At 31.4% G+C, this 23,100-nt stretch overlaps 2 protein-coding genes across 3 annotated transcripts in view; one reads left to right on the top strand and one right to left on the bottom strand.

Moving 5' to 3' along the window:
• LOC130896892 (uncharacterized) overlaps positions 1-23,100 on the top strand; it is a 222,530-nt gene that overhangs the window by 8,385 nt on the left and 191,045 nt on the right. The gene's annotated exons all lie outside the window — the stretch shown is intronic.
• The window catches only part of LOC130896905 (tetraspanin-9-like), a 167,866-nt gene continuing 145,044 nt past the window's right edge, over positions 279-23,100 (bottom strand). For both annotated transcript variants that reach the window (XM_057805279.1, XM_057805271.1), the window contains 6 exons: positions 15,085-15,183; positions 14,606-15,035; positions 12,374-12,627; positions 11,658-11,889; positions 2,690-9,013; positions 279-1,257 (listed from right to left, as the gene is read on the bottom strand). In XM_057805279.1, the coding sequence (XP_057661262.1) occupies positions 8,995-9,013; positions 11,658-11,889; positions 12,374-12,627; positions 14,606-15,035; positions 15,085-15,169 (1,020 nt within the window). In that variant the 5' untranslated portion in view covers positions 15,170-15,183 and the 3' untranslated portion in view covers positions 279-1,257; positions 2,690-8,994. The remainder of the gene's footprint in view (positions 1,258-2,689; positions 9,014-11,657; positions 11,890-12,373; positions 12,628-14,605; positions 15,036-15,084; positions 15,184-23,100) is intronic.

Below are 23,100 nucleotides of genomic sequence, written 5' to 3'. Positions count from 1 at the left end.
ATGAGTGTGAAGAGTTTCTTGCCCTGCCGAAAGATAATCGTTTAATAATACGCATTATTGATTTCCGATGAAAACTGGATTTATCTAAACAATCCAAATATGGAAAATTAGTGCTTAGACAAAGGACCTTACCTACCAGAACCCGCCGTAAATTCGAGAAGAAAGTTTTGATGTGTGTCTCATTGGATTATGAAGGTTTGGTAAACAATGCCGAGGTATAGACAGTTGATGCGAGTGTATGAGGTTTTATCTGAGAAATATCCAAATAATATTAAGGCTTTCTTTTTGTATGATTATTTAATGAACTAAGTGAATATTGGAAATCGATATTATTTATGAGACAGCCTCTGTTATTCCAGTGTAGTCACCAAATCCACACATATTTGTCATGAACAGTGAACAGGATTGTACTTAGGAACCGTTCTCTAATATATTAAAATGTATACTTTTTTGTGCAACTTTTTACTATTTTTCAATGCTCTATGAGAGAAATTAACATTGGGGAATCCAAATTTTTGGAACAAACTACTGTTATAGTTTTTTTATTATTTTGAATATTGTTAGACGGAGATGATTGGAATGGTATCATATCCTTATTTTTTGTAACAAAAATTGAATGCTACGATTTAATTTCATTTATATAATTTAAAAGAGCATTATTATTTCCAGCACAGTGGAAGCACTGTGCCTTTTTTCCGCTGGTGACTCTTCGTTTTAAGTAAACTACAATATGGTTTTTTAAGTTTTTTTTTTTAATTTAATTTTAAGCGAGCGAAAGACGTAAATTTATTTTAGACCTATAGCAAGCATGATTCTTATAGCTATCGCTGATTTATGAACAGTCATAAATTCAATAGTAGACCTTTAAAATTTAATTTTAAGTTCAATGTAGTTTGAAGTATGTTGTACAGTTTTTGACTACACCGATCACATTTTTCAACTAAATCCTATATGTAGGTTATAGGGTAAAAAAGTTACGCTATGCGAGGGTTTTCAAACCAAAATAATAAAAAACCAATAGCATTAAATCAAAAATTATGTCCTTTATTTTACCATAATGTTTCTTTACCGATTGCACTTTTACTTTTAAGGCGAGGCACTATGTAAATCTGTAGTTAAGCTCATACCGACACACTTATATTTAAAGCGTCTTTACGTTAATTGGTTGTGATTTTACTTTTGATAATGTTATATTTCTTCACTGGCAGTCATAGGAGTTTCCAGGAAGATTAGTACCATCCAACACTCGAAGCAGACCTAAAAAAATAAGTAAACAATCAACTATTTTGTAATGAATTTGCAATCCATAGCCGTGATAAATGAACATACAGGATCGACACCATTTCTTATTTTTGATAACTAGTTCGGGAATTTTTTTCTTATGTACATGACATAATCGATTAAACTTGGTACATAACAAGGTTGTATTGTTAAATTAAATGATTAAATATTTGACATATAACATGGATAGCTAAATAGTATCTCGCGCGAATGTAATGAGGTATTATAAATAGAGATAGGGAATAAATTTTGATTTCAATATAACCTTAGAGCTTTTCGGAAACTATGACCCTGGATTTGATATATGATCACCCTATCAGCTGATTGTGGATTCTAACCCAAAACGAGATTTTGATCATAGTTTTTGAACGTCCCGATTTCTATTACTTGTTTTCAGTTGTATAATAGATACTAAATGTTTAATAATTGTTATTGAACGAATTACTCACATTTAGCAGCCAAGTTTAATACCAATAAGCTATTTTTATGCTGAAATTCTAAAAAGTATAAATACAGTAATACTCAGTAACCTTTCAATTACTAGAACTGATAATAGAAAACCATATGAGGTGGATTAATAAAGTTCGAAAAAACATTAACAAATGAAACAATCCGTCAGCTGATCATAACGGATTAACCCAGACAGAATAATGATTTATTTTGTTTTATTTGTACTACCAAAAAAATACTATTAAATACTTTGAATTCCCCAAAAAAGTAAAGAAATATTCTCGAAAAACGTGTCTTTCTGACAGAAAATGAATGCTTTTGATTAAATCGAAGAGTAAATACCTTTACTTTAGTTTATACCATATCTAATGTTCTATTTATATCCCTCTGAAAACTGAAAAAAAAAAGATTTTAAAAGGGCCTATCGGCTGCTCCAATGGTTGTACCTTTTGAGCATGTGCGGTAGAAAACCTAATTTGCACCCTCAGGTGAAGTAGTTGAAATATCAAAGTAACGTGCGTTCTAAAAAATTATTATTCTTACAGAAAAAGATTAGATTGTAATGGAAACCAACCTTATGGTTCTTTTAATTGTATGAAATCAATTCAACCTGTGGTCAAATTTGAAGTTATAAATAAAACAACTTAATGAAATACCTACCTTCATCAGCACGGTATTCTCTTTTTTTTCATTTTTTGGGAGGGTGCAAATTATTTAAGGGTATTTTTCTGGTAAAACAAATACAAATAAAAAAAATAACCATGTGCGATTTTATTGAACAATCAATGATTACCCTGCTAAGGTTTTACCGATTTCATTGCAAATCCCACGGGTCTCCCACATGACTATGACCCGATTAACTCGATTAGTTTCCGAACAATCAGATCGTGATAGGGTTAACCTGATCATAGTTTCCGGAAAGTTCTCTTATCTGTGATCAGTGAAATTCGGTACTTACTAGTTATTTTTGTTAACTGCTTCAAGTGCTGAGTGGTAGGTTGTGTGGAATGGAACATCGGTTGCAAAATAAATTCAAGCAGTTTTCTATATTTGCATCAGTAACAATGTTATTCTTATCAATGTTATAGGTCCCAGTACCAACACAAGTGAACGAACTATTTTCGTTAAATCTATTTATCATTAAATATTTTTGGTTATAACATACATACATTAGAATCCATAAAAGGTCCACCATAGACAAATAGACATAAACGATTTTATGAATTTCATGATATCGGAAATAAAGAGAACATTCATCTTAACATGTCTGAATTAAATATGTCAATAAGTTAGTATCTTAATTGTCATAATCTGAGTGAACAACAATGTGATAGAAGCGAATGTAGTAGATGATAAAATAGAGATAAACAGAAAAATCAATCTAATTCAAAGACCAGAAAATTTGAACCAAATAATAGATGAAAATTTCATAATTTACCTAGATATTATGTAGAATAAAGTTTGTCACGCTAGAAAGATCTTTGAAACGATTTTGAATGCTTGCATTCATTTTAAACTGGTTCTGACTGCTTTTAGTCTGTTTGAACCGCTTATTGATGAATTTTATTGAAGAGCTTAAACAGAAAAAATATTCCGTGATTTTTGAGTACATTTTCTGTAAGTTCAAAGAGTAGAAAGTTGAATGAGTAATAATCGATTTGGACCGCCATTCTATTTTCCCCAAGCAAATGATTTTTCGAATCATTTACTAATTAATCAGTCGCACTCGGAATGACATGAATTTTTCAGGAGATATTTAGAATTAATTGATAAATTTTGAGAATTATTTTTTCTACCTTGACGGCATGTCTATCATTAGATGAAATAACTTTGAATTGACGTATGTCCCAATAGTTTTGGCACAAAATATTCAACCATATCTTTGGTAACAAGTGCCTTCAATAAAACTTTTCTTATTTACCATAATTACGGGCTTCGTAATTAACAATGTTAATGACTCAAACTAAATAGAGGAACCCGTGCTCGTTAACTAAGCGTAACTTTTTGCTGAAATCTCTCATTAGGTTTTGGACGACGACGAAAATAGTTTTCTAAAACTTCTAAGTCATAATTTTTCTTCATTTTCAGCTTGCTTGAATTGGACGAGTATTAGGTAAATTAGGGGGGATGCTTTGGTACAAAAGGCATGTTATTTTGAAATACGAATTTTGCTATTTCTTCATATTTTAGATTTGACAATCTATATTGCTCATATAAAAACAATTGTTTTCTATGATTTTTATCGTCTATAACAATGACTCTCTCATTCGCAAAATGTATTCGACTTAGTTGACGACAGCATTTTAGTATCCATGCTGATTGGTTTGGGATATATTTAAGACTTTTTTGACCATTCCTTGCTATTTCCCGCGATACGGTACTCTTTGAAGTATTATTTTTACATGCTAATTTTCTTACGAAAACCCAGAGTCTATATTTTGCTCTTTAACTAGTGTTTCTGCTCTTTCTTGGGCGAAACTTCGTGGTTGTTCATCATTTTTTGGGAGGCTCAGACTTGGTGTTCCTTCTTTACATTCGGCTATAGCCCTGTAAATGCTTCTGCGTGAAATATTTTGGTTTTGAAAAATGCGAACTATGTCAGGCTTAGAATATCTGTCCAACCAAATTATACATGCTTTCCGTAGTAGTAGTGTAAAATTAGCAGAATCACTTAACAGTAACTATGAGAAAAAGGTGACTATTTGGCTAACAAGAGAAAAAGAAAAACGCAATTTACTTGAACTCCCATTTCATCTTGTTTCTACTATTGCAATTCAGTTACTCATTTTCCAGTAACGCATTGGCAGACCTCTGATAATTTCGACAGAATTTTATTAAAATAAATGGGTACAATTGATACCGTTTATCCATTATGGCCATTCTAATGAAAACTTTTCGTTTATGCAGATTATTAGAAATTAATTTATGTTTGTGGTATTCTTTTCAACTGTCTATTGGTTAACCTTTATTTTATCATTTCCTAAGACACATATTTTTTTTAGATTTAGTAACAAAATATCAAATAGTTCACTATGTACTGGACCAATGTTTCGAGTTGCAGTCACCATTTTTATTTCTATAATTACTATACTACTTTAATGTATATTATTGTTTTATATTACTAATTCTATCACTCAATTTGTAATTTTAATTATGCATTTTTTATTCTGCTATTTACACTGTACATAATGTTGTTTAGATATCAATTGTTCCAAAAATGTTTTTTGAATCTTTCCTTCTTGAATATTTTTATTATTGAGTATTACTATGACAAATAGGAATTTATGAATTTTTTTTATTTAGGATCTAGTTGACTGAAATTTGTATAATAATGTATATGAAATCATAATAAAAACATTTTAGGAAATGACAAGGCAAATAATCATATCGTAGATCGTTAACTAGAAGCCTATGAAGAATTTCACTGTAACATGCCATAAAAAATTCACAATCTGGCCACACACTTTGATTTTTCCTTTTCCACTTGAGATACGTTAATGACGAACATGGGAAGCGCTTTGATCAAGATATTTTGAACACGGAAAGTGAGCTGGCAGACTTTAAATACATATTCATGATCCAAAATATAGTATACAGGAAAAAATCTACATTTTTGATGAGTCATTGTATTGTTCCAAGTTATATTAAAAAGTGATCGCTCTAACTTGAAATGAAAGTGATAGAAATATTCTTAGAAATCAGAAAAGGTAGTTAACTTGTTTCATATCTTTGTTCAAAAAACCACTATTTTGAATTATCTTGCTTGAATATTGTTGTTATTTTCCAATAATTTCATGAGCATACTTAATATTGCAGACCGTGTAAATAATATGTTAGTTCATTATATACTTTATAGAAGTTTCGATCCAGAGACTTCTCAGTATTAATATGTATATTTGTAATTTGAATGTGAAAGTTTCCAAAAAAATTTAAGGCTTTTCAAAATTTTTGGAACATCTGATATAAGTGAATGCAACTCGTTAGACCGTGGTGGAGATGTTTTCTATCCAAAACTAGGACGTGCAGTGTACGTAGGCAAAAATACGAGGGAGGGTCCATTTTTAGTTCTTTAGTTCTGCAGAATTGAATTTTAAAATCGAGCACTGAAAACTAGAAGGTTCTATGTGAAACTGTTAAATATTTTTGAGAGAAGCTTTGAATTTTGGTTGTTGGATAAAATGGTTAATTTGAAGTCAATGATTCATTCTAAATGTGGTTTGAATTAAAGACTTGCAGTGTACAAAAAAATGCCTCAAAATACAAAATTCCACATTTGGAATTACATAATAGGAACAAATTAGGAATTTTTATGCATTTTACAAATATCGTGAGGATAGGTAGTAACACATGAAATATTATAAGCGGGCGTTCTTTTCTTCTATTTTTTAGTAGATACGGTTTTATCAATATGTGGAAGATAAATTCCTATTTTTCAGTTTACCTGGAAAATAAAGCTTTCCACATTTACATTTAGGTGAAATTTTTTATAGCTTTTTCGTGACTAATAGCAATATGTCTTTATAAAGTATGCCCATTAATATTTTTGTAATCTAAAATTTCCGTACCATAGCGACACTTTCTTAATTTGTTTTATATTTTATTTTCATGTCTGCAAAATATTATCTTATATATCAATTAATCTAGTGTACTTAGTATATAATTTGATAATAACTTTATTACCTGAAAATTAGATATTGTATTCGAGAGAAACTAACAGACTAATAATTATAAGGACTAGTAATATTTTACATAACGTTCTACTATAATTTAAATTCTCTATTTTATTGTGACGGCATTTTTAGCGGTCACAGGGAAAATATTGAAAACACTTGATTACAAATAGTCTGCGGTTGCATTGGATACGTACTTTGACAATCAAGGATTCTGGTTCAGTTAATGCATATTCCCAAGAGAGGGAGAAATGCTTTATTGTCAAAAAATTGTTATGATTTGTAGAATGAAACAAACACTAGCTGGTAGATTGACTAAATAAATTGTTTTTTAATAAATATGGTCATAGAGAAATTGTTTATTTCATAGTGTATATAGGTAATATATACCGGAATGAAAAAGGTTACCGAGTCACAAATATAGAATAGAGAGAGATCTTTATATTTTAGATAAAAAAAAACTCTAGATTGGGTCTTGAGTGTATTACTTCATATCTAGATTTTTATTGATAAAAGCTAGAATTCCCGACTCTCTCCCATTTTCAGCTTTAAATATGTATTAGAAAAATCACTTTTCTTTTAAAATAGTAGGTACTTTCGGAAACACATCAGTTATATATCGAAATTTTGTATAATTTTATGAAGATAGTTTGTAGGACGACATGAAAATATTTTTTTCAAATACATATATTAATTAAATCTATCAAATCTTCATACATTCAGCGACACAACGAAAGGTTTCATTAAGACATTATAGAAAGAAGCAGAATGCTGTTAGAATTTGGTCATTTATTTAAAATAGTTTATTTATAATTGTATGAAGTACAAAACTCTTCATTAGTTCTTTTTATTCGGATTCGATTTTTTCAATGTCATCAACTCTCATCAAACGATTTAATCATAAAATATTCCAATGAATATTGAAATTTGGGGGTGAAAAAGGAGTGGTTTCAAGCATTTTGATATCTCTTTTACAATCATCCCTTTAAAGATAAAGTAAGAAATTATATTCGTATATATAGATCGAGAAGCATTTCCTTGATTTTTACTTTGGTAGGTTAGTTCCCAAAAACAGAATATGTGTTAAATAATATATAAATTCGCAGGGAGGTTCATTAGTAAATCCTCAAAATTTTACATTTTAAAATAAGTTATACTTAACGCAAGTTTTCTATTTTACTTGAATTCAAAACCTGTTTCTATCTCTCAGTACAAAAATATGAAGTTGTAATGTGATACTCGATGCATTTAAAAACTGTAGCCACTTCAACGACCTGTATAATTTGAAATTTAAATTTTTGGTTAAAACAGTAGCTTTTCAATTATTGTTAAAATAATATTTTAAAACTCATTGCAATGATTACACCACGAGTCAAAACATTTTGTCAGTTTTTTTTCAATTGGGCATATTGAATCTTCCAATCACGTTGAACTTTTTCTATTTATGAAATAATTAGTTGGGATGTTTGTTCCTATTTTAAAGAATCTAAACTCGAAAAAACGAGTTTTACTTGCGAGAAAGATGATAGATAATATATAGATATCGAGACATTTAAACAACTCATGTTTTCCTGAGAGGCACGAATGTATTAAGCTTTTGAAGATTGATGAATCGGTTTGACAGGACCGCTTCAGTTAACAGACTATGGAAAGCATAACGAACAAATACTACTCATTACTCTATGTTCAAAGTATTTTCTGTAAAAACAAAACGCTGACGTTCATAATAAACCGTGTTATAAAATTGCTTGAACACTGACCATTCAAATTTATGTTTTTACGCAGCACAATTCTAACATTGTAACAAACTCTGAACATTTGTTTCCCAGTTATTTTCTTTCAGAAAACTCAAATGCGATTTAAGAATTTTTTGAAATAAGAATTACCTACACGTCAGCAGAAATTAAATATTAGTTAAATGAATGTTTTATCCAACAACAGAAATTAAAATTAATGTCACTTGGAATCCAATAGTTCCAGCACTTGAATGTTGACTTTGAGTGCACAGCAAACCTTATCAAAATCTTATCTAAATTTCGACTATTATTTTAGCTGTTCATTATCCTGAACAATATGTACACAACAAATTTCATGATTTCCAATATCATACAAATGTTTACAATATATTAGAATTTTTAAAAAGTCTACGGCTCTTTGAAAATAATAGAAAGGAGGAAATCAGCCTGGTTAATTGGATTATAAAAAAAATTATTATTTTTCTTATGTATACTTTTTTTCCAATTCATTATGTAAATAAAATATTGGTAAGATTTATGGAAATCTTAATTGTTTCGATTTGAGATAGGAAAATATCTTCTAAAGCAAAGTTCTCAAATGAAAATGTCAATTACGACAAGCAGATGTATTTTACAGTGAACCCTACTTCGCTTTCGTAATTCATTTTACCCTACGCTCTGCATGCCCTGCTTTACACCCTGGTCGATGGCAAATTCCTGAAATTTCAGCAGGGATCATCCTTGACCCTTGACCTCGGTTTTCGCTTGAATATATCCTCCAGTGGCGTAGCCAGAGGACCCTTCTTCACGCGGCCCCACCTACCGCGGTTGAACAGACCCTCTAGGCGGTACTTTAGTCATATATTTTCACGACTTCTGGAAAATAGAGAAGCATGATGAGAAAAATATGAGTTTGAAAAAAGAGCGAGAAAATGTAGCTTGTCGAAATAAAAAAATCTTCTGAAAGCGAGCACAATTTTAATCTGTCCACGCATAAGCACAATAGTGTTTTCGATACTATAGAATGGAATATTTTGGTATCGCGGGCATTCAAAAATAATTTGAAATAATTATGGTTAATTGGAATTGATTTTAATGACGTATTTCGTATGGAAAAAAATAGGTGAAAAATAATTGTCACTAAAGTTTTCTCTTGTGGAATCAAGCAAGTTGTAGTGATTCATACATTGCATGCTCTTGATTCAAACCCGTTAGACAATAAGACTGAAGCGATACAAATTGTAACTCTCCATAGCGACGGAGGTACACAAAAAGACATTGTGCAACGTCTTAGAAGAAGTTGATCTACTGTTTCTAAGTTTTTGAGAAGATATCAAGACCGCGAAAAATCACACTAATGTGACTTCGAAAACGGTTACAAGATGATAGAAGTTCTTCTGAAAACTAAAATAACAAGAATCGTCGACTAGAGTTTGCGAAAATGTATGTTCAATGGACTAACGACAACTGGTCAATTCTTTTAACTGACGAGACGAATCTAAGTATGAAAGGGGTTGACCGTCCATTGGAAACTTATAATATCAGTCATTAAACGAATCACTAAAAATACGTTTATGAGAATATCCTTCAGGATCATGTTTTGCATATAGGCCATATTGCATATGAGAGATTTGTATCAATACACAATAAACATGGAGCACATGAGGGATGACAAAAAACGCCTCATAAAGATAAATACAAATATACTAGAGGAGCTTTGGCTTGCATTCTAATACGAAGAGAATACAGTTCCTCAAGATTCTTTCAAACTTCTCAGTAGTACACCAAGAACAATGAATGCAGCAATTTAATAACTGGATGTAGCACTTAAATTTAAGCTAAACATTTTTTTATGATGAAAGTTTATAATATTCATTGTTTTTGTCCGTGAGTGCATCCAAATTAAGCTATTGCTTTTCCAATATTGGGTCATCATGTCAGAGGACGGTTATGACCATCCTGATTTGACAAGAGTAACTATATTCACAATTTTTTAAAAACCGTCTCATGTTAAACTACTTCGTATATTATGGGCTATTATTCATGGATGCCCAATCTCTTTCAGGCTAGTGGATATTTTCATGTTAAGATATTCAATATCTATTTATCCGTCCGATAAAATGTTTTTCTTTCTTACCTATATTCACATTATTTTTGATTAACTACATACACATTCTTCCACCAGTATACATTACCATTTCTCGTTAATATTTTGCTTTTTTCTGTTCATTTCCACTCCAATATCTCATATTTATGTTAAAAATACAATTATGATTGCCAAATAAAGTTTATACATTTTATATATATAAGTAATGAATCGATAATTGATATTATTTTTTGAATACTAATGTTGGATATTTAATATATCGATGCAGGAAAATTAACATCAAATTACAAATCCCGTAAATAATATTGACGTTAAGAATGTGCCAATAATTAAATGGGCTTGGACATGGTCATAAACAATTATTCTATATAGATATTATATATACCCGTACGTTACCATCAGAATTCAGAATACTTTAATTTGTACAGTAACTAGGTAATCTGCAAATTTTCTGATACATTGAATAGTACATCGTTAAATGCGGAAGACAGTGAACGAAACACTCTTGTTACGCTCCGATCTTGGAAAACTAGACGACGCGGAAAAGTATGTGTCCAAAAATACTCAACAGCAGTCTTTATCAATTAAAACTATTGAGGAATCTAGTGTAGGGTCAGTTCAGGATGATCCAGACGAATTCACTGAAATGCTTACCACTAACAAATGAACTCAGTAAAGACAGTAGTAATGTTACTGTTGTTCAAGATCCAGTAATCTCAGATCAATTACCTTCAAAAAATCAAGAATAGCTAAAGAGTATATCAATTCTAATATAGCCCTAATCCATAATGAATATGTTGTCGAATCAGTCCTGTTCACTCTAATGAGTGCATTGAATGTAATCTGTTGGTTCATGGCAAAGAAGGTCACGGCAAAACGTTTAGAAAAAGCCAAGAAAATGATATCCTTTTCTGATGCTAATCATCCTATAGCCGAAGAAGAAACTATAGTGAGAATAACCTGCAGTTGACAAATAAAAAAATCTGATCCCGGCACTAAAACTAAAATTTTGAAACAATTATATGCAAAATATCAATTTAGTGCTTGTCAAGAAAAGTTGATAGCAAGAGATGGTGTTTCTAATGTCGAAATTTCTTTACGTGATTGGGAAATGTGATTGCAAATCTAAATGTGCAACTAATAGTGCTTGAACAAATAAGTTTTTGTGTAATTTTGAAATGTCACCAATATTTAAATTGCACTAATAAGTAATTCTATGACGTAATTCTATTTTATCAGTAGAGTAACTTTTTAGTTTATTGATTGTTTAGTCCTTTCTTCATAAGACTCAAAAATTATGATAAATAATTAACTCTAACTTATTGAGAAATTTGATTCAATCCAGAACTTGTTTTATTAAAATTATCGTATGCGTAGTCGTTAGTCTGTAGATTTGACTAAATTTGTTCTTACCTATATTCTCTCATTTCGTAGTTGTTGTTTCCATTAGGATTTTTTGTCTGAGCTGGAGGTGAAGAGAGTAAAGCGGCACTCTCGGGTCGCACCAAGAGAGATTCCCTCTCACTTTCGGCACTTTCCGCCCTAAGTGAACCTGGGACGACGCCGTTCACGTTAGGCAGCTCCAGCTCTGTTCGAAGTATGCGAATCTTTTGGATCATTTCGCGGATTTCGTAACGCAGGATACCTGAAATTTTATATTGATATTGATAACAAAAAATGTGTTTAGATTAACAGTTATAAAATAATTTAGACGTACCATAAGGTACAAAATTCAATTCCAATCACAGTTCGCTGTTGTGCAAACTTTTATATATTTGAATTTATAACAATGGGATTCGTTATGTAAATTTTGGGTTGATGTTTATAATTATAACTTTTCTTTTTTTCTTATTGCTGTAGTTTCTAGTGTATTTCACAATACCAATGGCTCATCTCGTTTTCAAATGAAGAGGCTATATAAGCAAAAGGGGGAATATGTCAGTATTTACAAAAAGAACAATATATACGTGGTGACCTGTACATAAATTCTAATAGAGTAATCAAATTGCTTATTCGGATAGTTTTCAAGAGAAGTAACAATGGAGATATGTAATCAAACTGAAAATGTTTATCAAGTCATGTTACGAGTCACGAGGAGTTTAGATTAAAGAAACTTAAGTTGAACTTACCTAGGAAGCACATTTTGAGGAAGGCTAATACGCAGTAACCAAGTATGGCTAGCAATGATGCAGTCGATCTTAAATACGCTAGCAGTCTTTCATCGCAACCGTTCGTATGGTGCAGGTGTTCTGCGTCCCCGCAGGTGCTGTTCACGTTCCTTGGTGGTTTTAGACAGCAACTCACTGGGATCTGCATTTGGAGAACACTGCTATTGTAATCGTCGGGACCCGTTACCCCACAACAACTATGGTCCGATTGCATTCTGAAATTTTATATATACATATGTACCCTTTTCAAATTAAAGTGTATTATGAAACCTAATTGATAACAGCGAATACTTTCATCGGAGGAAGATACTATAAAAAAAGCAAGATCTTTACTGTTGTTGATTTTCTGTATATGTAATCGTACTATAACATTCCATATCATATCAGATGATAGTATTTAGGTGTTCTTGATGCAGATACATGATTATAAACTTATGTAGAGAAGAAAAACATGTACATGGATTTTTATATTTCTAGAGGTAGTAAATTCACGAAGTACGATTCCTTTGAGATTCAAAATGCAAAGTTTTTAGAGTGAATTCAACGAACAAAAAAAGGGTCGACGTCGTTACAAATAACGTCGGTTACGTTATCACATTTTACTTTATTTTGTGTCGGTGGTAAAACATAAGTCCTGGCTGTAAATAAAGAAGGGCAAGGAGTTTTGTACGTCAAAAAGGGATTAGTGCCATCTTGCATATGAGTATGAAAATGAGGTTACGGTATTATATAACAGTACAATATATTGGGTTATTTATAAGGAAAGGATGATGTTTCAATAGTGGAAATTAGCAGTAAATTATTATGAACATTAGCTAAAAAGATATTTTTCAATTACTCACTACATATTGGTGGCTGAAGGTAAGAGGAGAAAAACCATATTCGGAATTATTGGATCTTACTTACTGTTACATTACTATTATTTTTCAAAAGTTCAAGTTAGTTTTTTTTTTAATAATTTTTGAACGATTGATAAAAAATGGACGTTTCGACTTAACTTTAGTCTTTATCAAAATATGATATCGACTGGCAATTTGCGTGTGTATTTATATTAATCAATAGATCACCTACATCATGAACATTAAACGGGCTACAAATTATACGATTAATTATTGTAGTACATGTCGTACGACACCAACTCGATACTACCGTTGAAAAGACGGATCGGATTCGCTTTTGTCCACTAAATTAAATTACTTTCTGGTTATGTAGTTTTGCATTTCTTGTATTCACGATGACATCGAATGCTAAATGACGAAGAACAGCCCAAAAAAACAAAAAGTACTTATGAAGCAATTGAGCAACCATGAATACAAATTATGAACAAAAAACTTGTACAATTCATTTTAGTTACTTTTTTAGTTCACGTCTAAAAGCTGTTCGCAACTTATTAATTTTTTTTCAAGAACTCCTAAAGAGCCTTTCTTAATTTCTTCCAATTTTTCATAACTTGCATTCTATTATTTATTTAAGTGTTCTTTACCTTTTCCATTACACAAATATGTTTGTTTATGATATATAACTTCTCACAAAAACTTCACTATCATCCATTCTTATATTTCCAATGAACCTGTCGTATGTACTACTGCGTTGTACTGAAGATTTTAAGCATGTTGTATTTCCTCACGTAAATCGTATAATGTAAGGCCTGTTTCAGATCTTGGTGTCGTACGACCTGTAGTACCTTGAATCGTATAATGTGTGGTTTTAGGGCTAACGGTGTATAGATGGTAGTTTTACAATTACAGTACCAGGGTCTACAATGCGGAATTATCCGCAGCATCAAGTAGTCTTATCTAAAGCAGCACTTCACACCGTCAACCACTTTGCTTGCGTATGTAATGCGCAATTAAAAATAAGGAACTTTTATTGATGTCGCAATGTAAAATTAAATAACTTCTAATAACGCATATTGCGGCATTGAGACGCCTAATTGGAAAACTACTGATATTTAGGGATATATTAGAAGGTCTTCATTGCCAATATTGTTGGATGGTATAAACCTAACGTAATAATGCTTTAATAAAAATTCTTATAACGTTATAGTTTATGTAGTGATGGCATCATAGCAATATACTTATGATAGAAATAGCATGTTTTTGATGACGATCATAAGCTGAATGGATTTATTCCAATATTCTCTGTATATTTAGTAGTGTCTCGAACCTTCGTGTTTATTATAAGTAAAATTACCTGTTCCACACTTCTGTAAACTCTCCGTTGGTCCCGTACTCCTGATAAAACTTGATGCGCAGTGCCGGCCTAAGTTCTTGACACACTCTTTCGAATCTAAACGCCCAAAAGGCGCCCAACACTACGTCTCCGAACAACAGTACTAATAATAATAACCAATAAGCGTTCAACAATTTCTCGGATAATCGAAGTGCAGCAACGCAGCCTAGCAATTGTAGTGCGCCCCCTTGTGTGAGGAGCGCTAAGTAAGCGTACAAGAACGATGGTTGGTACAGCGTGAGTGATGGGATGAGTGACCGACGGAAATCGAAGAGTACAGTTCTGGCGGCCGCCCCGCTGAACGCCAACGCTCCCGCCAACAAAGCTGTGTTGCAAGTGTAAATCCAGAGGCGGTAGTAGCGCATCGCCCTAGCGCTGACACCTGAGGCACCTAAGACAAACAAAATGATTTTTATGAATACAAAGAAAAATTGACTCACCAGCAGCCGCTCCGCCTCCGCCAGTTCGTCTGCTCAACGGCATTCGCCTCCGTAGCCCCCCCTCAATCCCAGTGCCAGTTCCCATTGCCCCCCATGCACCTGTAACATAATATTTGTATGTGAATATGTGGTATCTACCACTCTTTTTATTTATTACGATAAATTGTACTAAATAAATAACAAACAGTATTATATTCAATAAATTTAACATCTTCTTTATTACCGTGTATTGAAATCGTGCTAGAATTTCTTTAACAATTATACGCCAAATGTTTTTATTGTAAGATGGATACAATTAATATTCAGTCTTTTCTCTAATTATATCAAAAGAAACATTCGGACATTTTATTATCAATCCGAATCATATTTTTTCTGCAACTTCTGTCGAAAAACAACAGAGTACTGTTCAGACAAAAACTTACGATTATATCGGTTATATTGATTTTTATTAAGTGGAAATGCGAAGAAAATGCAAATAGTGTACTAATACACAAAAGCTTTATGATGGATGAAAAGAGATTCTTAGAAACTAACATCAATTCACTATTCCTATTGTACTAAGAATTTGAGAGAGAATCTGTGAAAACCAAATAAAAACATTTCCCAATAATTGATGTAATCTGTGCAGGAAGTGAACATAAATCATTCATTCATGTTAACAATGATAGACAGATATATGTCATTGCCGAGTCACCTTCTCAAACATGTGACATATGTGGAGTAATTTCTAAGATGCCGAATACTTTAGATGGAATGTCTATTTTATATGCCTGTATAGAATATTCTGAAGTTTCATCTTATATATCTTAGTCTTGAATTAAAAAATTTGTGTGGATACCACACAGTTTCAGTAAGCGGAAATAAAAGGGATTATAAGGAAATGACATATTGGTGAACATTTTATTTATCAGATAAAGTTTATTTCTACATAAGTACATTCATTTGATACATGAGAATTTGTTTTTTGTACAATTAGTTACTTTTTTGTATTAATATTACCAGATTAAAATCATTCCTTTGTAGTTGATTCCTCGACCAATCTCAGTATAATTGAATACAGGGTGTCGATTTAAATACTGTCCCCCCGTCAATAGCTAGCATATCATTTGGATTGGCGCTTCCACTTATACCCTCACTTATTATTTTTCTATGGGCAGTTTCCAAACTTAAAGTGAAAATAGTAAGTGGCAGTAAGTGTTCTAGCTCTTAAATAAAAGGGGTATTCTAGACTTGATTTTCTATTGATCTTGTTTCTTATTAAAATGAAATTGAAAGAGAGGAAGGGTGAGTAGTTTTCAAATAAACACCCAGTATATAAAGCAACAATTTTGTGCAAATTTTCTTCATATTATGAGCTAGGTCCTTTGCTTGTTTCCAGTTTATCCCTCGTTTATTCAATATTCTTGTTATAACTTTATACAACGATTTTTTGGTCTACCTCTCTTTTTGTTTTCCCAAATTTTTGCTTTTCATATTGTTTTAACAGATCGTTTTTCATTTATCCGTTGTAAGTGTCTCCACCATTGTAATTTCTATTTACGAGATTTGGCGAGCTGAGTTCTTAATCTTACAATAATAGTTGATTTTACGTATTACATTTGAATGTTATTTTTTATGCAATGTTCATCACAATATTTTAACCGACATATTGAATTACGGTAGTAAACTTTAACCGATTTATGGTACAAGTTTTTGAGAACCAATTTCCTTTAAAACGATTTAAACCATGTTTTTCTTATGAGAAATGTTCTTTTCTTTTATTGCCGAAGCCCAATTTGATTCACTAAATTTTTCATAATATTACGTTTCCAAATGGAATCTTTTCCTCGTGTGTATACAATCAGTTGTAGAATTACTGAGATCTACTGACTAGACTAACTTTGATTAATGCTTAAAAATTACGAGAAGGGGAATTTTAGTAGAAAAAAAAAGTCCAACAACATTTATTTTTCACGTTTACATTAATTTAACAATCCTAAGTCCATAGCAAAAATTAAACCAGTATGAAGTATGCCCGGAATTAAATATTATTATTAGAATAGAATAGAAAGCCATTTTCAGAGTAGAAGGCACTTTTTAGTAAATATGCCCACAAATTATTGCAGAATTCGGGAAAAGATGATATCGATTTGATTTCAATTGGCAAATGATTGTGCAATTTTTTGCATTGGAAAATATTGAGCAACAATCTTTCTGAAATTGGAGAAGCGTGCTTACGAATGAGGCAAACGGATTCAAAGATGAATAAGGAAGAAAGAGTCAGAATTTTTAGTTTTTAGACAGTCTTAGACACCAGAAGGAAAGGGCATATTCGGAGATACAACTCAATAAGGGTATATTAAACTGTTAAGGGGATGGATAAGTTCAGTTCTTTGGAAACTGATCTCAGCGTATAACAGGAGGAACTTAATTTTTTAGATAAGGCGGTGATATGAGATTCCAATTTCAAGGAATTGTCCTCAACAAGCCCTAAGAATTTTACAGATTCAACAACGTCAATGATGGTGTTATTAAATAAAAAAGGCTGCAATGTATTTTTATATGATATAACTTTAGTTTTAGAAACGTTGGGATAGAGAAGATTAGAATCTCACCATGACTAGGTCACCAGATATGTTACTATGAAGTGCTGTGAGATCAGAAAAGCCTTAGAAAAATCACAAAATAGCATCATTTGTGCATTTGTTACTTAAAAACCCAAATTAATGGGTAGTAAGTATTTTATATTTAAACAGAAATGAGATAAACCTCTTTTTGACCAATATTTCTATGATCTTAGATAACATGGGAGGAGTGCAATTGGGCGATAATGGGATGCTTGATTTTTATCTCCTCCTTTATGTACAGGTATAATTATAGCCGTCTTAAGGCAATTGGGGGAAGTGCCATTCTGAAATGAAAGGTTAATTAAAGGAGTATGTTGATTTAATGTGCAATCGGGCAGACTCGAAAAAATGTTTGTTCATCAGTTCAAGATGAGTATTTATTTTTGATGTCATTAATTGTACTGTGAAGCTCTCCTAAATCTATGGGCATAAAGAAGAAACTGTTTAAGTTAAGAATTTGATAAATTTTTGGCTACATTCACAATGTAATTATTGAGGTTATCAGGTGAAGTAGAGATTATGCTCGATGAAAAAGCCTTATTTCTTAGATCATTCACAATGGGCCATGTTTCTTTAGAAACATTAAGAGAATTGGCGAGTCTCCTATTATAGTAAATATATTTGGCCGCTTTCATTGTTTCATGTAATTTTTGGAAAAGACACTATCCTAGAATGTCCTTAGGTGAGATAAAGATCGCATGTTCTTTGTAGAAATATGTAAACCTTTAGTGATCCAGGGTTTATTTTGCTTATTTTTAATACACCTGAGAGGAAAAGAATTGGATTCCAGAATAGTTAGTGTTTTTATTAATCTAGAAAATTCCCGGAGAGCATGTTCCAGTCAGTTGTTTGACAACGGTGCTTGAAGTTTTGAAAACTTTTATCCAAAAAGATACGGTATGATTTGCGAGAAGCATTTTTAGCATTGGATTTTACCGAAAATTTGGTTAATCCTGCTTCATGATTGGAGAGACATTATTGGAAATTTTGGTAGCCAATTTATTGCTATTGAATTATTCTAGTATTAGTTAACTCATCTGATACTACTACTACTATGCCAGCTCAACTATCGCTTTTGAAAAACCAGATGTATAATATTCTGCCGAAATAGAGATAAATCACTTTAAATCAAATTAAATCCCTTATGCTCTGTATATACCACTGAATTACTAGCTCTTGAATGGACAATTAGTTATTATGTAATATGTTTTCGTATGTCAGGATTTGGTAGTTTCATTTAATTTTTAATTTGAACTTCGTCACATGTTTCAATATCTTGATTATTGTATCTTCTATTTAGATATTCAAAAAATAATTAGATAATATGACTTCACAAATCAGGTACATTTATTTGGGTCAAATGCCATTTTTAAATGAGCAGTAATGAGACCCTAATACTAGTATGGGTCTAGTAATTATAGGGCGCAAGAAATTACTATTCAGGTATGCATTTTAAACAAATACAGCTACAGCACTCGAACAGTATTATTTCAAATTTATGAATCAAAGATTGCACAATTTATACTCAATTTTTTTACATTTCTCCAGTTTTCTATTTATCACTTTACTATTAACATATTTTATCCCCATATTTTATGGTAATAAACTGCATTTTATTACAATTCATAGTATCTTTATTGAAAAATGATTTATTATTTGCTCATATGTAGAATGAATAAACATTATGCAAACCGGTTGAGAGTGGAATTGTTCATTTTTCAATGATTTTTTCTTACAGGTACATAGTTATGGATGTGCTAAAACCAACATATATAACATACTTAATATTGATATGATTTTATCAAATTTCCACAATTTTGGACATGTTCATATTCTTAAATATCATGTTATTCTCATGATAAGTCATTAAAAACATTATTGATCAATTGAAATATCTAGATATAAAAGGCTTTAATTTGTAATACAGTTGACTACAAATTATCTGTTATTATATTTAGTTGTTAGTGGATAACATTTTTTGTATTGTTAAACTTCGGTTTATGGCCATAACGTCTTAAAAAAGGGTTATTTTATGTTTAATTGATATAGCGTGTCGCCAACGAATGTACACCTTAATTATTACAATATTAGTCTGTTGTTTGACAAAGCGGCAAAGTTTAACAAAATTTAATTAACCTCCCGTGGAAAAACTTTCTCAGCTATATGCGTTTTGAAAATATATTTTACAACATGAATGATGAGGTAAATTGTAATTACACGTCGAAAACAGACATGACAATATTTTACCTAACAACTCGTCAGAATAAGTTAGAGGCTCCATAAAGTGAGAAAAGAGATTGAACCTATGTAGAAAATCGTTATTTTGTAAAGGGTGTTGAAGAGCTATTTTTCAATGGATATCAGTACTTCAGTGTACCTAATTTAATTTAGTGTTTTGTACTGTGGAGGCGTAAAATGTGAATTTGTAGGGCATTGAAAACCTATGAGCCTTGTTCTCATTAAATAGATATTTCTGTTTTTTCTCCACTATTGTACAATTCACTTCAACTATCATTGCTAGCTAATGATTTCTCGTTTCTGTTTTAAAATTGATTCTCTCTCGGTAATTTTTTCATAACTGAAGTTATTTTCTTCAAAGCTCTCCACACATTCTTATGACCCATGAGTGAGAGGAAATCATTTAATTTAAAACGTTATTTAGTTTAAAGTGATATATACAATCAATCAAATATAATACTTTATAATACCGAATTCGTTATATATATATATTTATCAATATTTTTTTCTTTAAACAAGTTGGCTTAGTACTAATGACTCACCCTGTGTAATAGATAGACCTTGAAATGTTATCTAATATTCCACGCGTTTGATCTTTGGTCCTACTGCCAAATTGGGAATAAATGTAAACATCTAACGTATTGAATTCCCCACATTCCATTTTATTATATTTTCCGGTTTTCCATTTACCTGTTAAGAGTTCATTTCCAGCAATAATATTTATGGTAACCATATAATGGGATGGATTAGTAGCAGATCTGATATTTTATATGATTTCAACATAAATACTTGTTAAAAGTGATTTAAAATTGAAAAAAATTGCCAAAACTGGAACGAATTTATTGAATCTCACTAGCAATAAACGATACAAATTGTTTAATACAAATACAATACAGCTTGATTAGATGCTTGTAGCATATAATAATCGCAGTATTGGAATTTAATCGATACGGTATTGTGATAATTTTTGCGAGAACTTCAATGTAGCCATTTTAACCAACTTAATTTTAATCTACCTATGTCAGATTCAAAACAATATCGCGGTAAATTCTGATACACTCAACTGTTCCTCAGCACTCTTTGATGACTCTACTTATTAGACTCGAAGTCGATCAATCTCAAAACAAGAGCAGGGAGGTGAACGTCAACTCCAAAGAAATGAGAATTTTTGAGCAGTAACTTATTGAATTAAATAAATATTCATAACAATATATTAGTATTTGTATGTGTAAATTGTATTTCTGTTAATGGTGAGCTCCCATTTCCTCATTCACAAGATAGTATCTTTAAAGAAACAGTATTAAGTTCTACTTTTTTCATACTAACAATAAATGACAATGCTACAACTTTCTGCTCTAATACAATATCTCCAATACGACTCATTGTTTGCTCCAAATGCAAACCTCCGTGAAATTCAATGATCCTGCCATAAAGTGAATTTCATATCTAGGAATATCATTTTCTCAAAACAAATACAAAGTAATAAACTATAGAAAACTTCCATCCTCACATCCTAAATTAAAAACTCTCCTTCACCTGTTATAAATCAGTCCTCGATAGGACCGTCGATTCACGATTCAAATGGAAACTCCATATCCATTAACTCAAAGTCATTTTTCTCAAGATAGCAAACATAATTTGGATCCTCAGTTACATTCACTGGAATTACTCTGTTCACAATACCACTCTCTATTCTGCCCTGCCTTGCTAAAAAGGCTTCATATTAGCCATGACCAATATAAACTTGTTAACGTTGAAGTCTACAGAGAGTCGTCCTGTTTGTTATAATTGTTATGCTATTATGTCAAGCTTAAATTCACCGAATGCAGATAATACTTCACCACGTACTAACAATTATATCTGAAGTATAAGAATTTTGTAGGTTCCTCAAATCTACCAATGTCTACCACAAAATATAATTATTTATCGTGACTGTTTCTGATAATTCCTTATTTAATTTATTGTTCCCGTACCAATAACCAGCGCTCTTGAGGTACATTAAACTGAAATAAGAAATTGTTCTACAAACTTAGATTTTTTTTCTTCCTAATTCGTTAAAATTTCTAGTTCTCTCAAAATCATGGCGAGAAACAATTTGTCTTAGATAATCCCAAAGAAAAAATAATTTGAAAAAAATCAGGTGATTTAGAAGAGCACTCGATTGTACCACAAAGAAGTTATTATATAGCTGAAAATAAGTTTTGGCCGAAACAATAAGGATTCGCCCCTAATGTCAATGTAGTAATGTTAGTGCTAATGTGTTCCTTCAATAGTTTCACGAGTCTTTGGATCAATTGTTCATTTTTCTAGCGACTTTTTTTGTGAAAGTATCTTCATATGAAATATAGCCAAGAAAGATTTATTTATATCTAGTTGACTACAAAAACTTCACGTTTTATAATGTGCCGTTATCCCAACAAGGAAAATCCAATTGGAAAATATCTTAACAGTCGACTGATCAATGGAATGGAATAGAATAGCAAATTAGAATTTAGTAAAGAAATGGTAATTTTAATGTTTTCGGAAAAAAATCTGAATTTTAATTTACCTATATTATTACATAACTTTCGGATGAGGAAATTTCTCATAACAAATAGTTTTATTTTCCCAAAATATAGAAATTGTCTCATAAATAATGTCGATTTCGAATGTTCACTTTGTTTACTGAATAATCATACAAAAAGAAAGCCTAAATATTCCTGGTGTAGCCCATTGTATTTTATAACTTTAACCTAACGTTAAGTAAGCTTTTTGAGACGTAGGTAAAACCTTTCTTTGAGCTTAGATGCAAAAAATGAACACACTGCATTTTTGCATTTTCATCATTAACTTTGGATTCAAATTTTGTTCACGCAACAATTTCGCTATGAACCTGATTAAATAATAATCTAGTAATTAATGGATGTGGTTCCATACCACTAAGTCCTTCGATCTTATTCCGCGTAATATTCGCAATATGTGGTTTAGTATTGTCTTGTTGCAACCCACCTTGGGTTAACTAAACTTTGATATTTCTCCGATAAAATCTCATACATTCGCATCAAAAGTTCACTATATACCTTGGCATTGTTAGCTGGACTCTCTGGAATGATTTTGAATTACACTGAATCTTCATAGTTTCACCAGACACACAACAATTTCCGCTCGAATCAACCTCCCTGAACCGGGTTCT

Source organism: Diorhabda carinulata, chromosome 1 (genome assembly GCF_026250575.1).
Source record: "Diorhabda carinulata isolate Delta chromosome 1, icDioCari1.1, whole genome shotgun sequence".
Classification (NCBI taxonomy): Eukaryota; Metazoa; Arthropoda; class Insecta; order Coleoptera; family Chrysomelidae; genus Diorhabda; species Diorhabda carinulata.
This window is presented reverse-complemented; position numbering and strand designations above follow the sequence as displayed.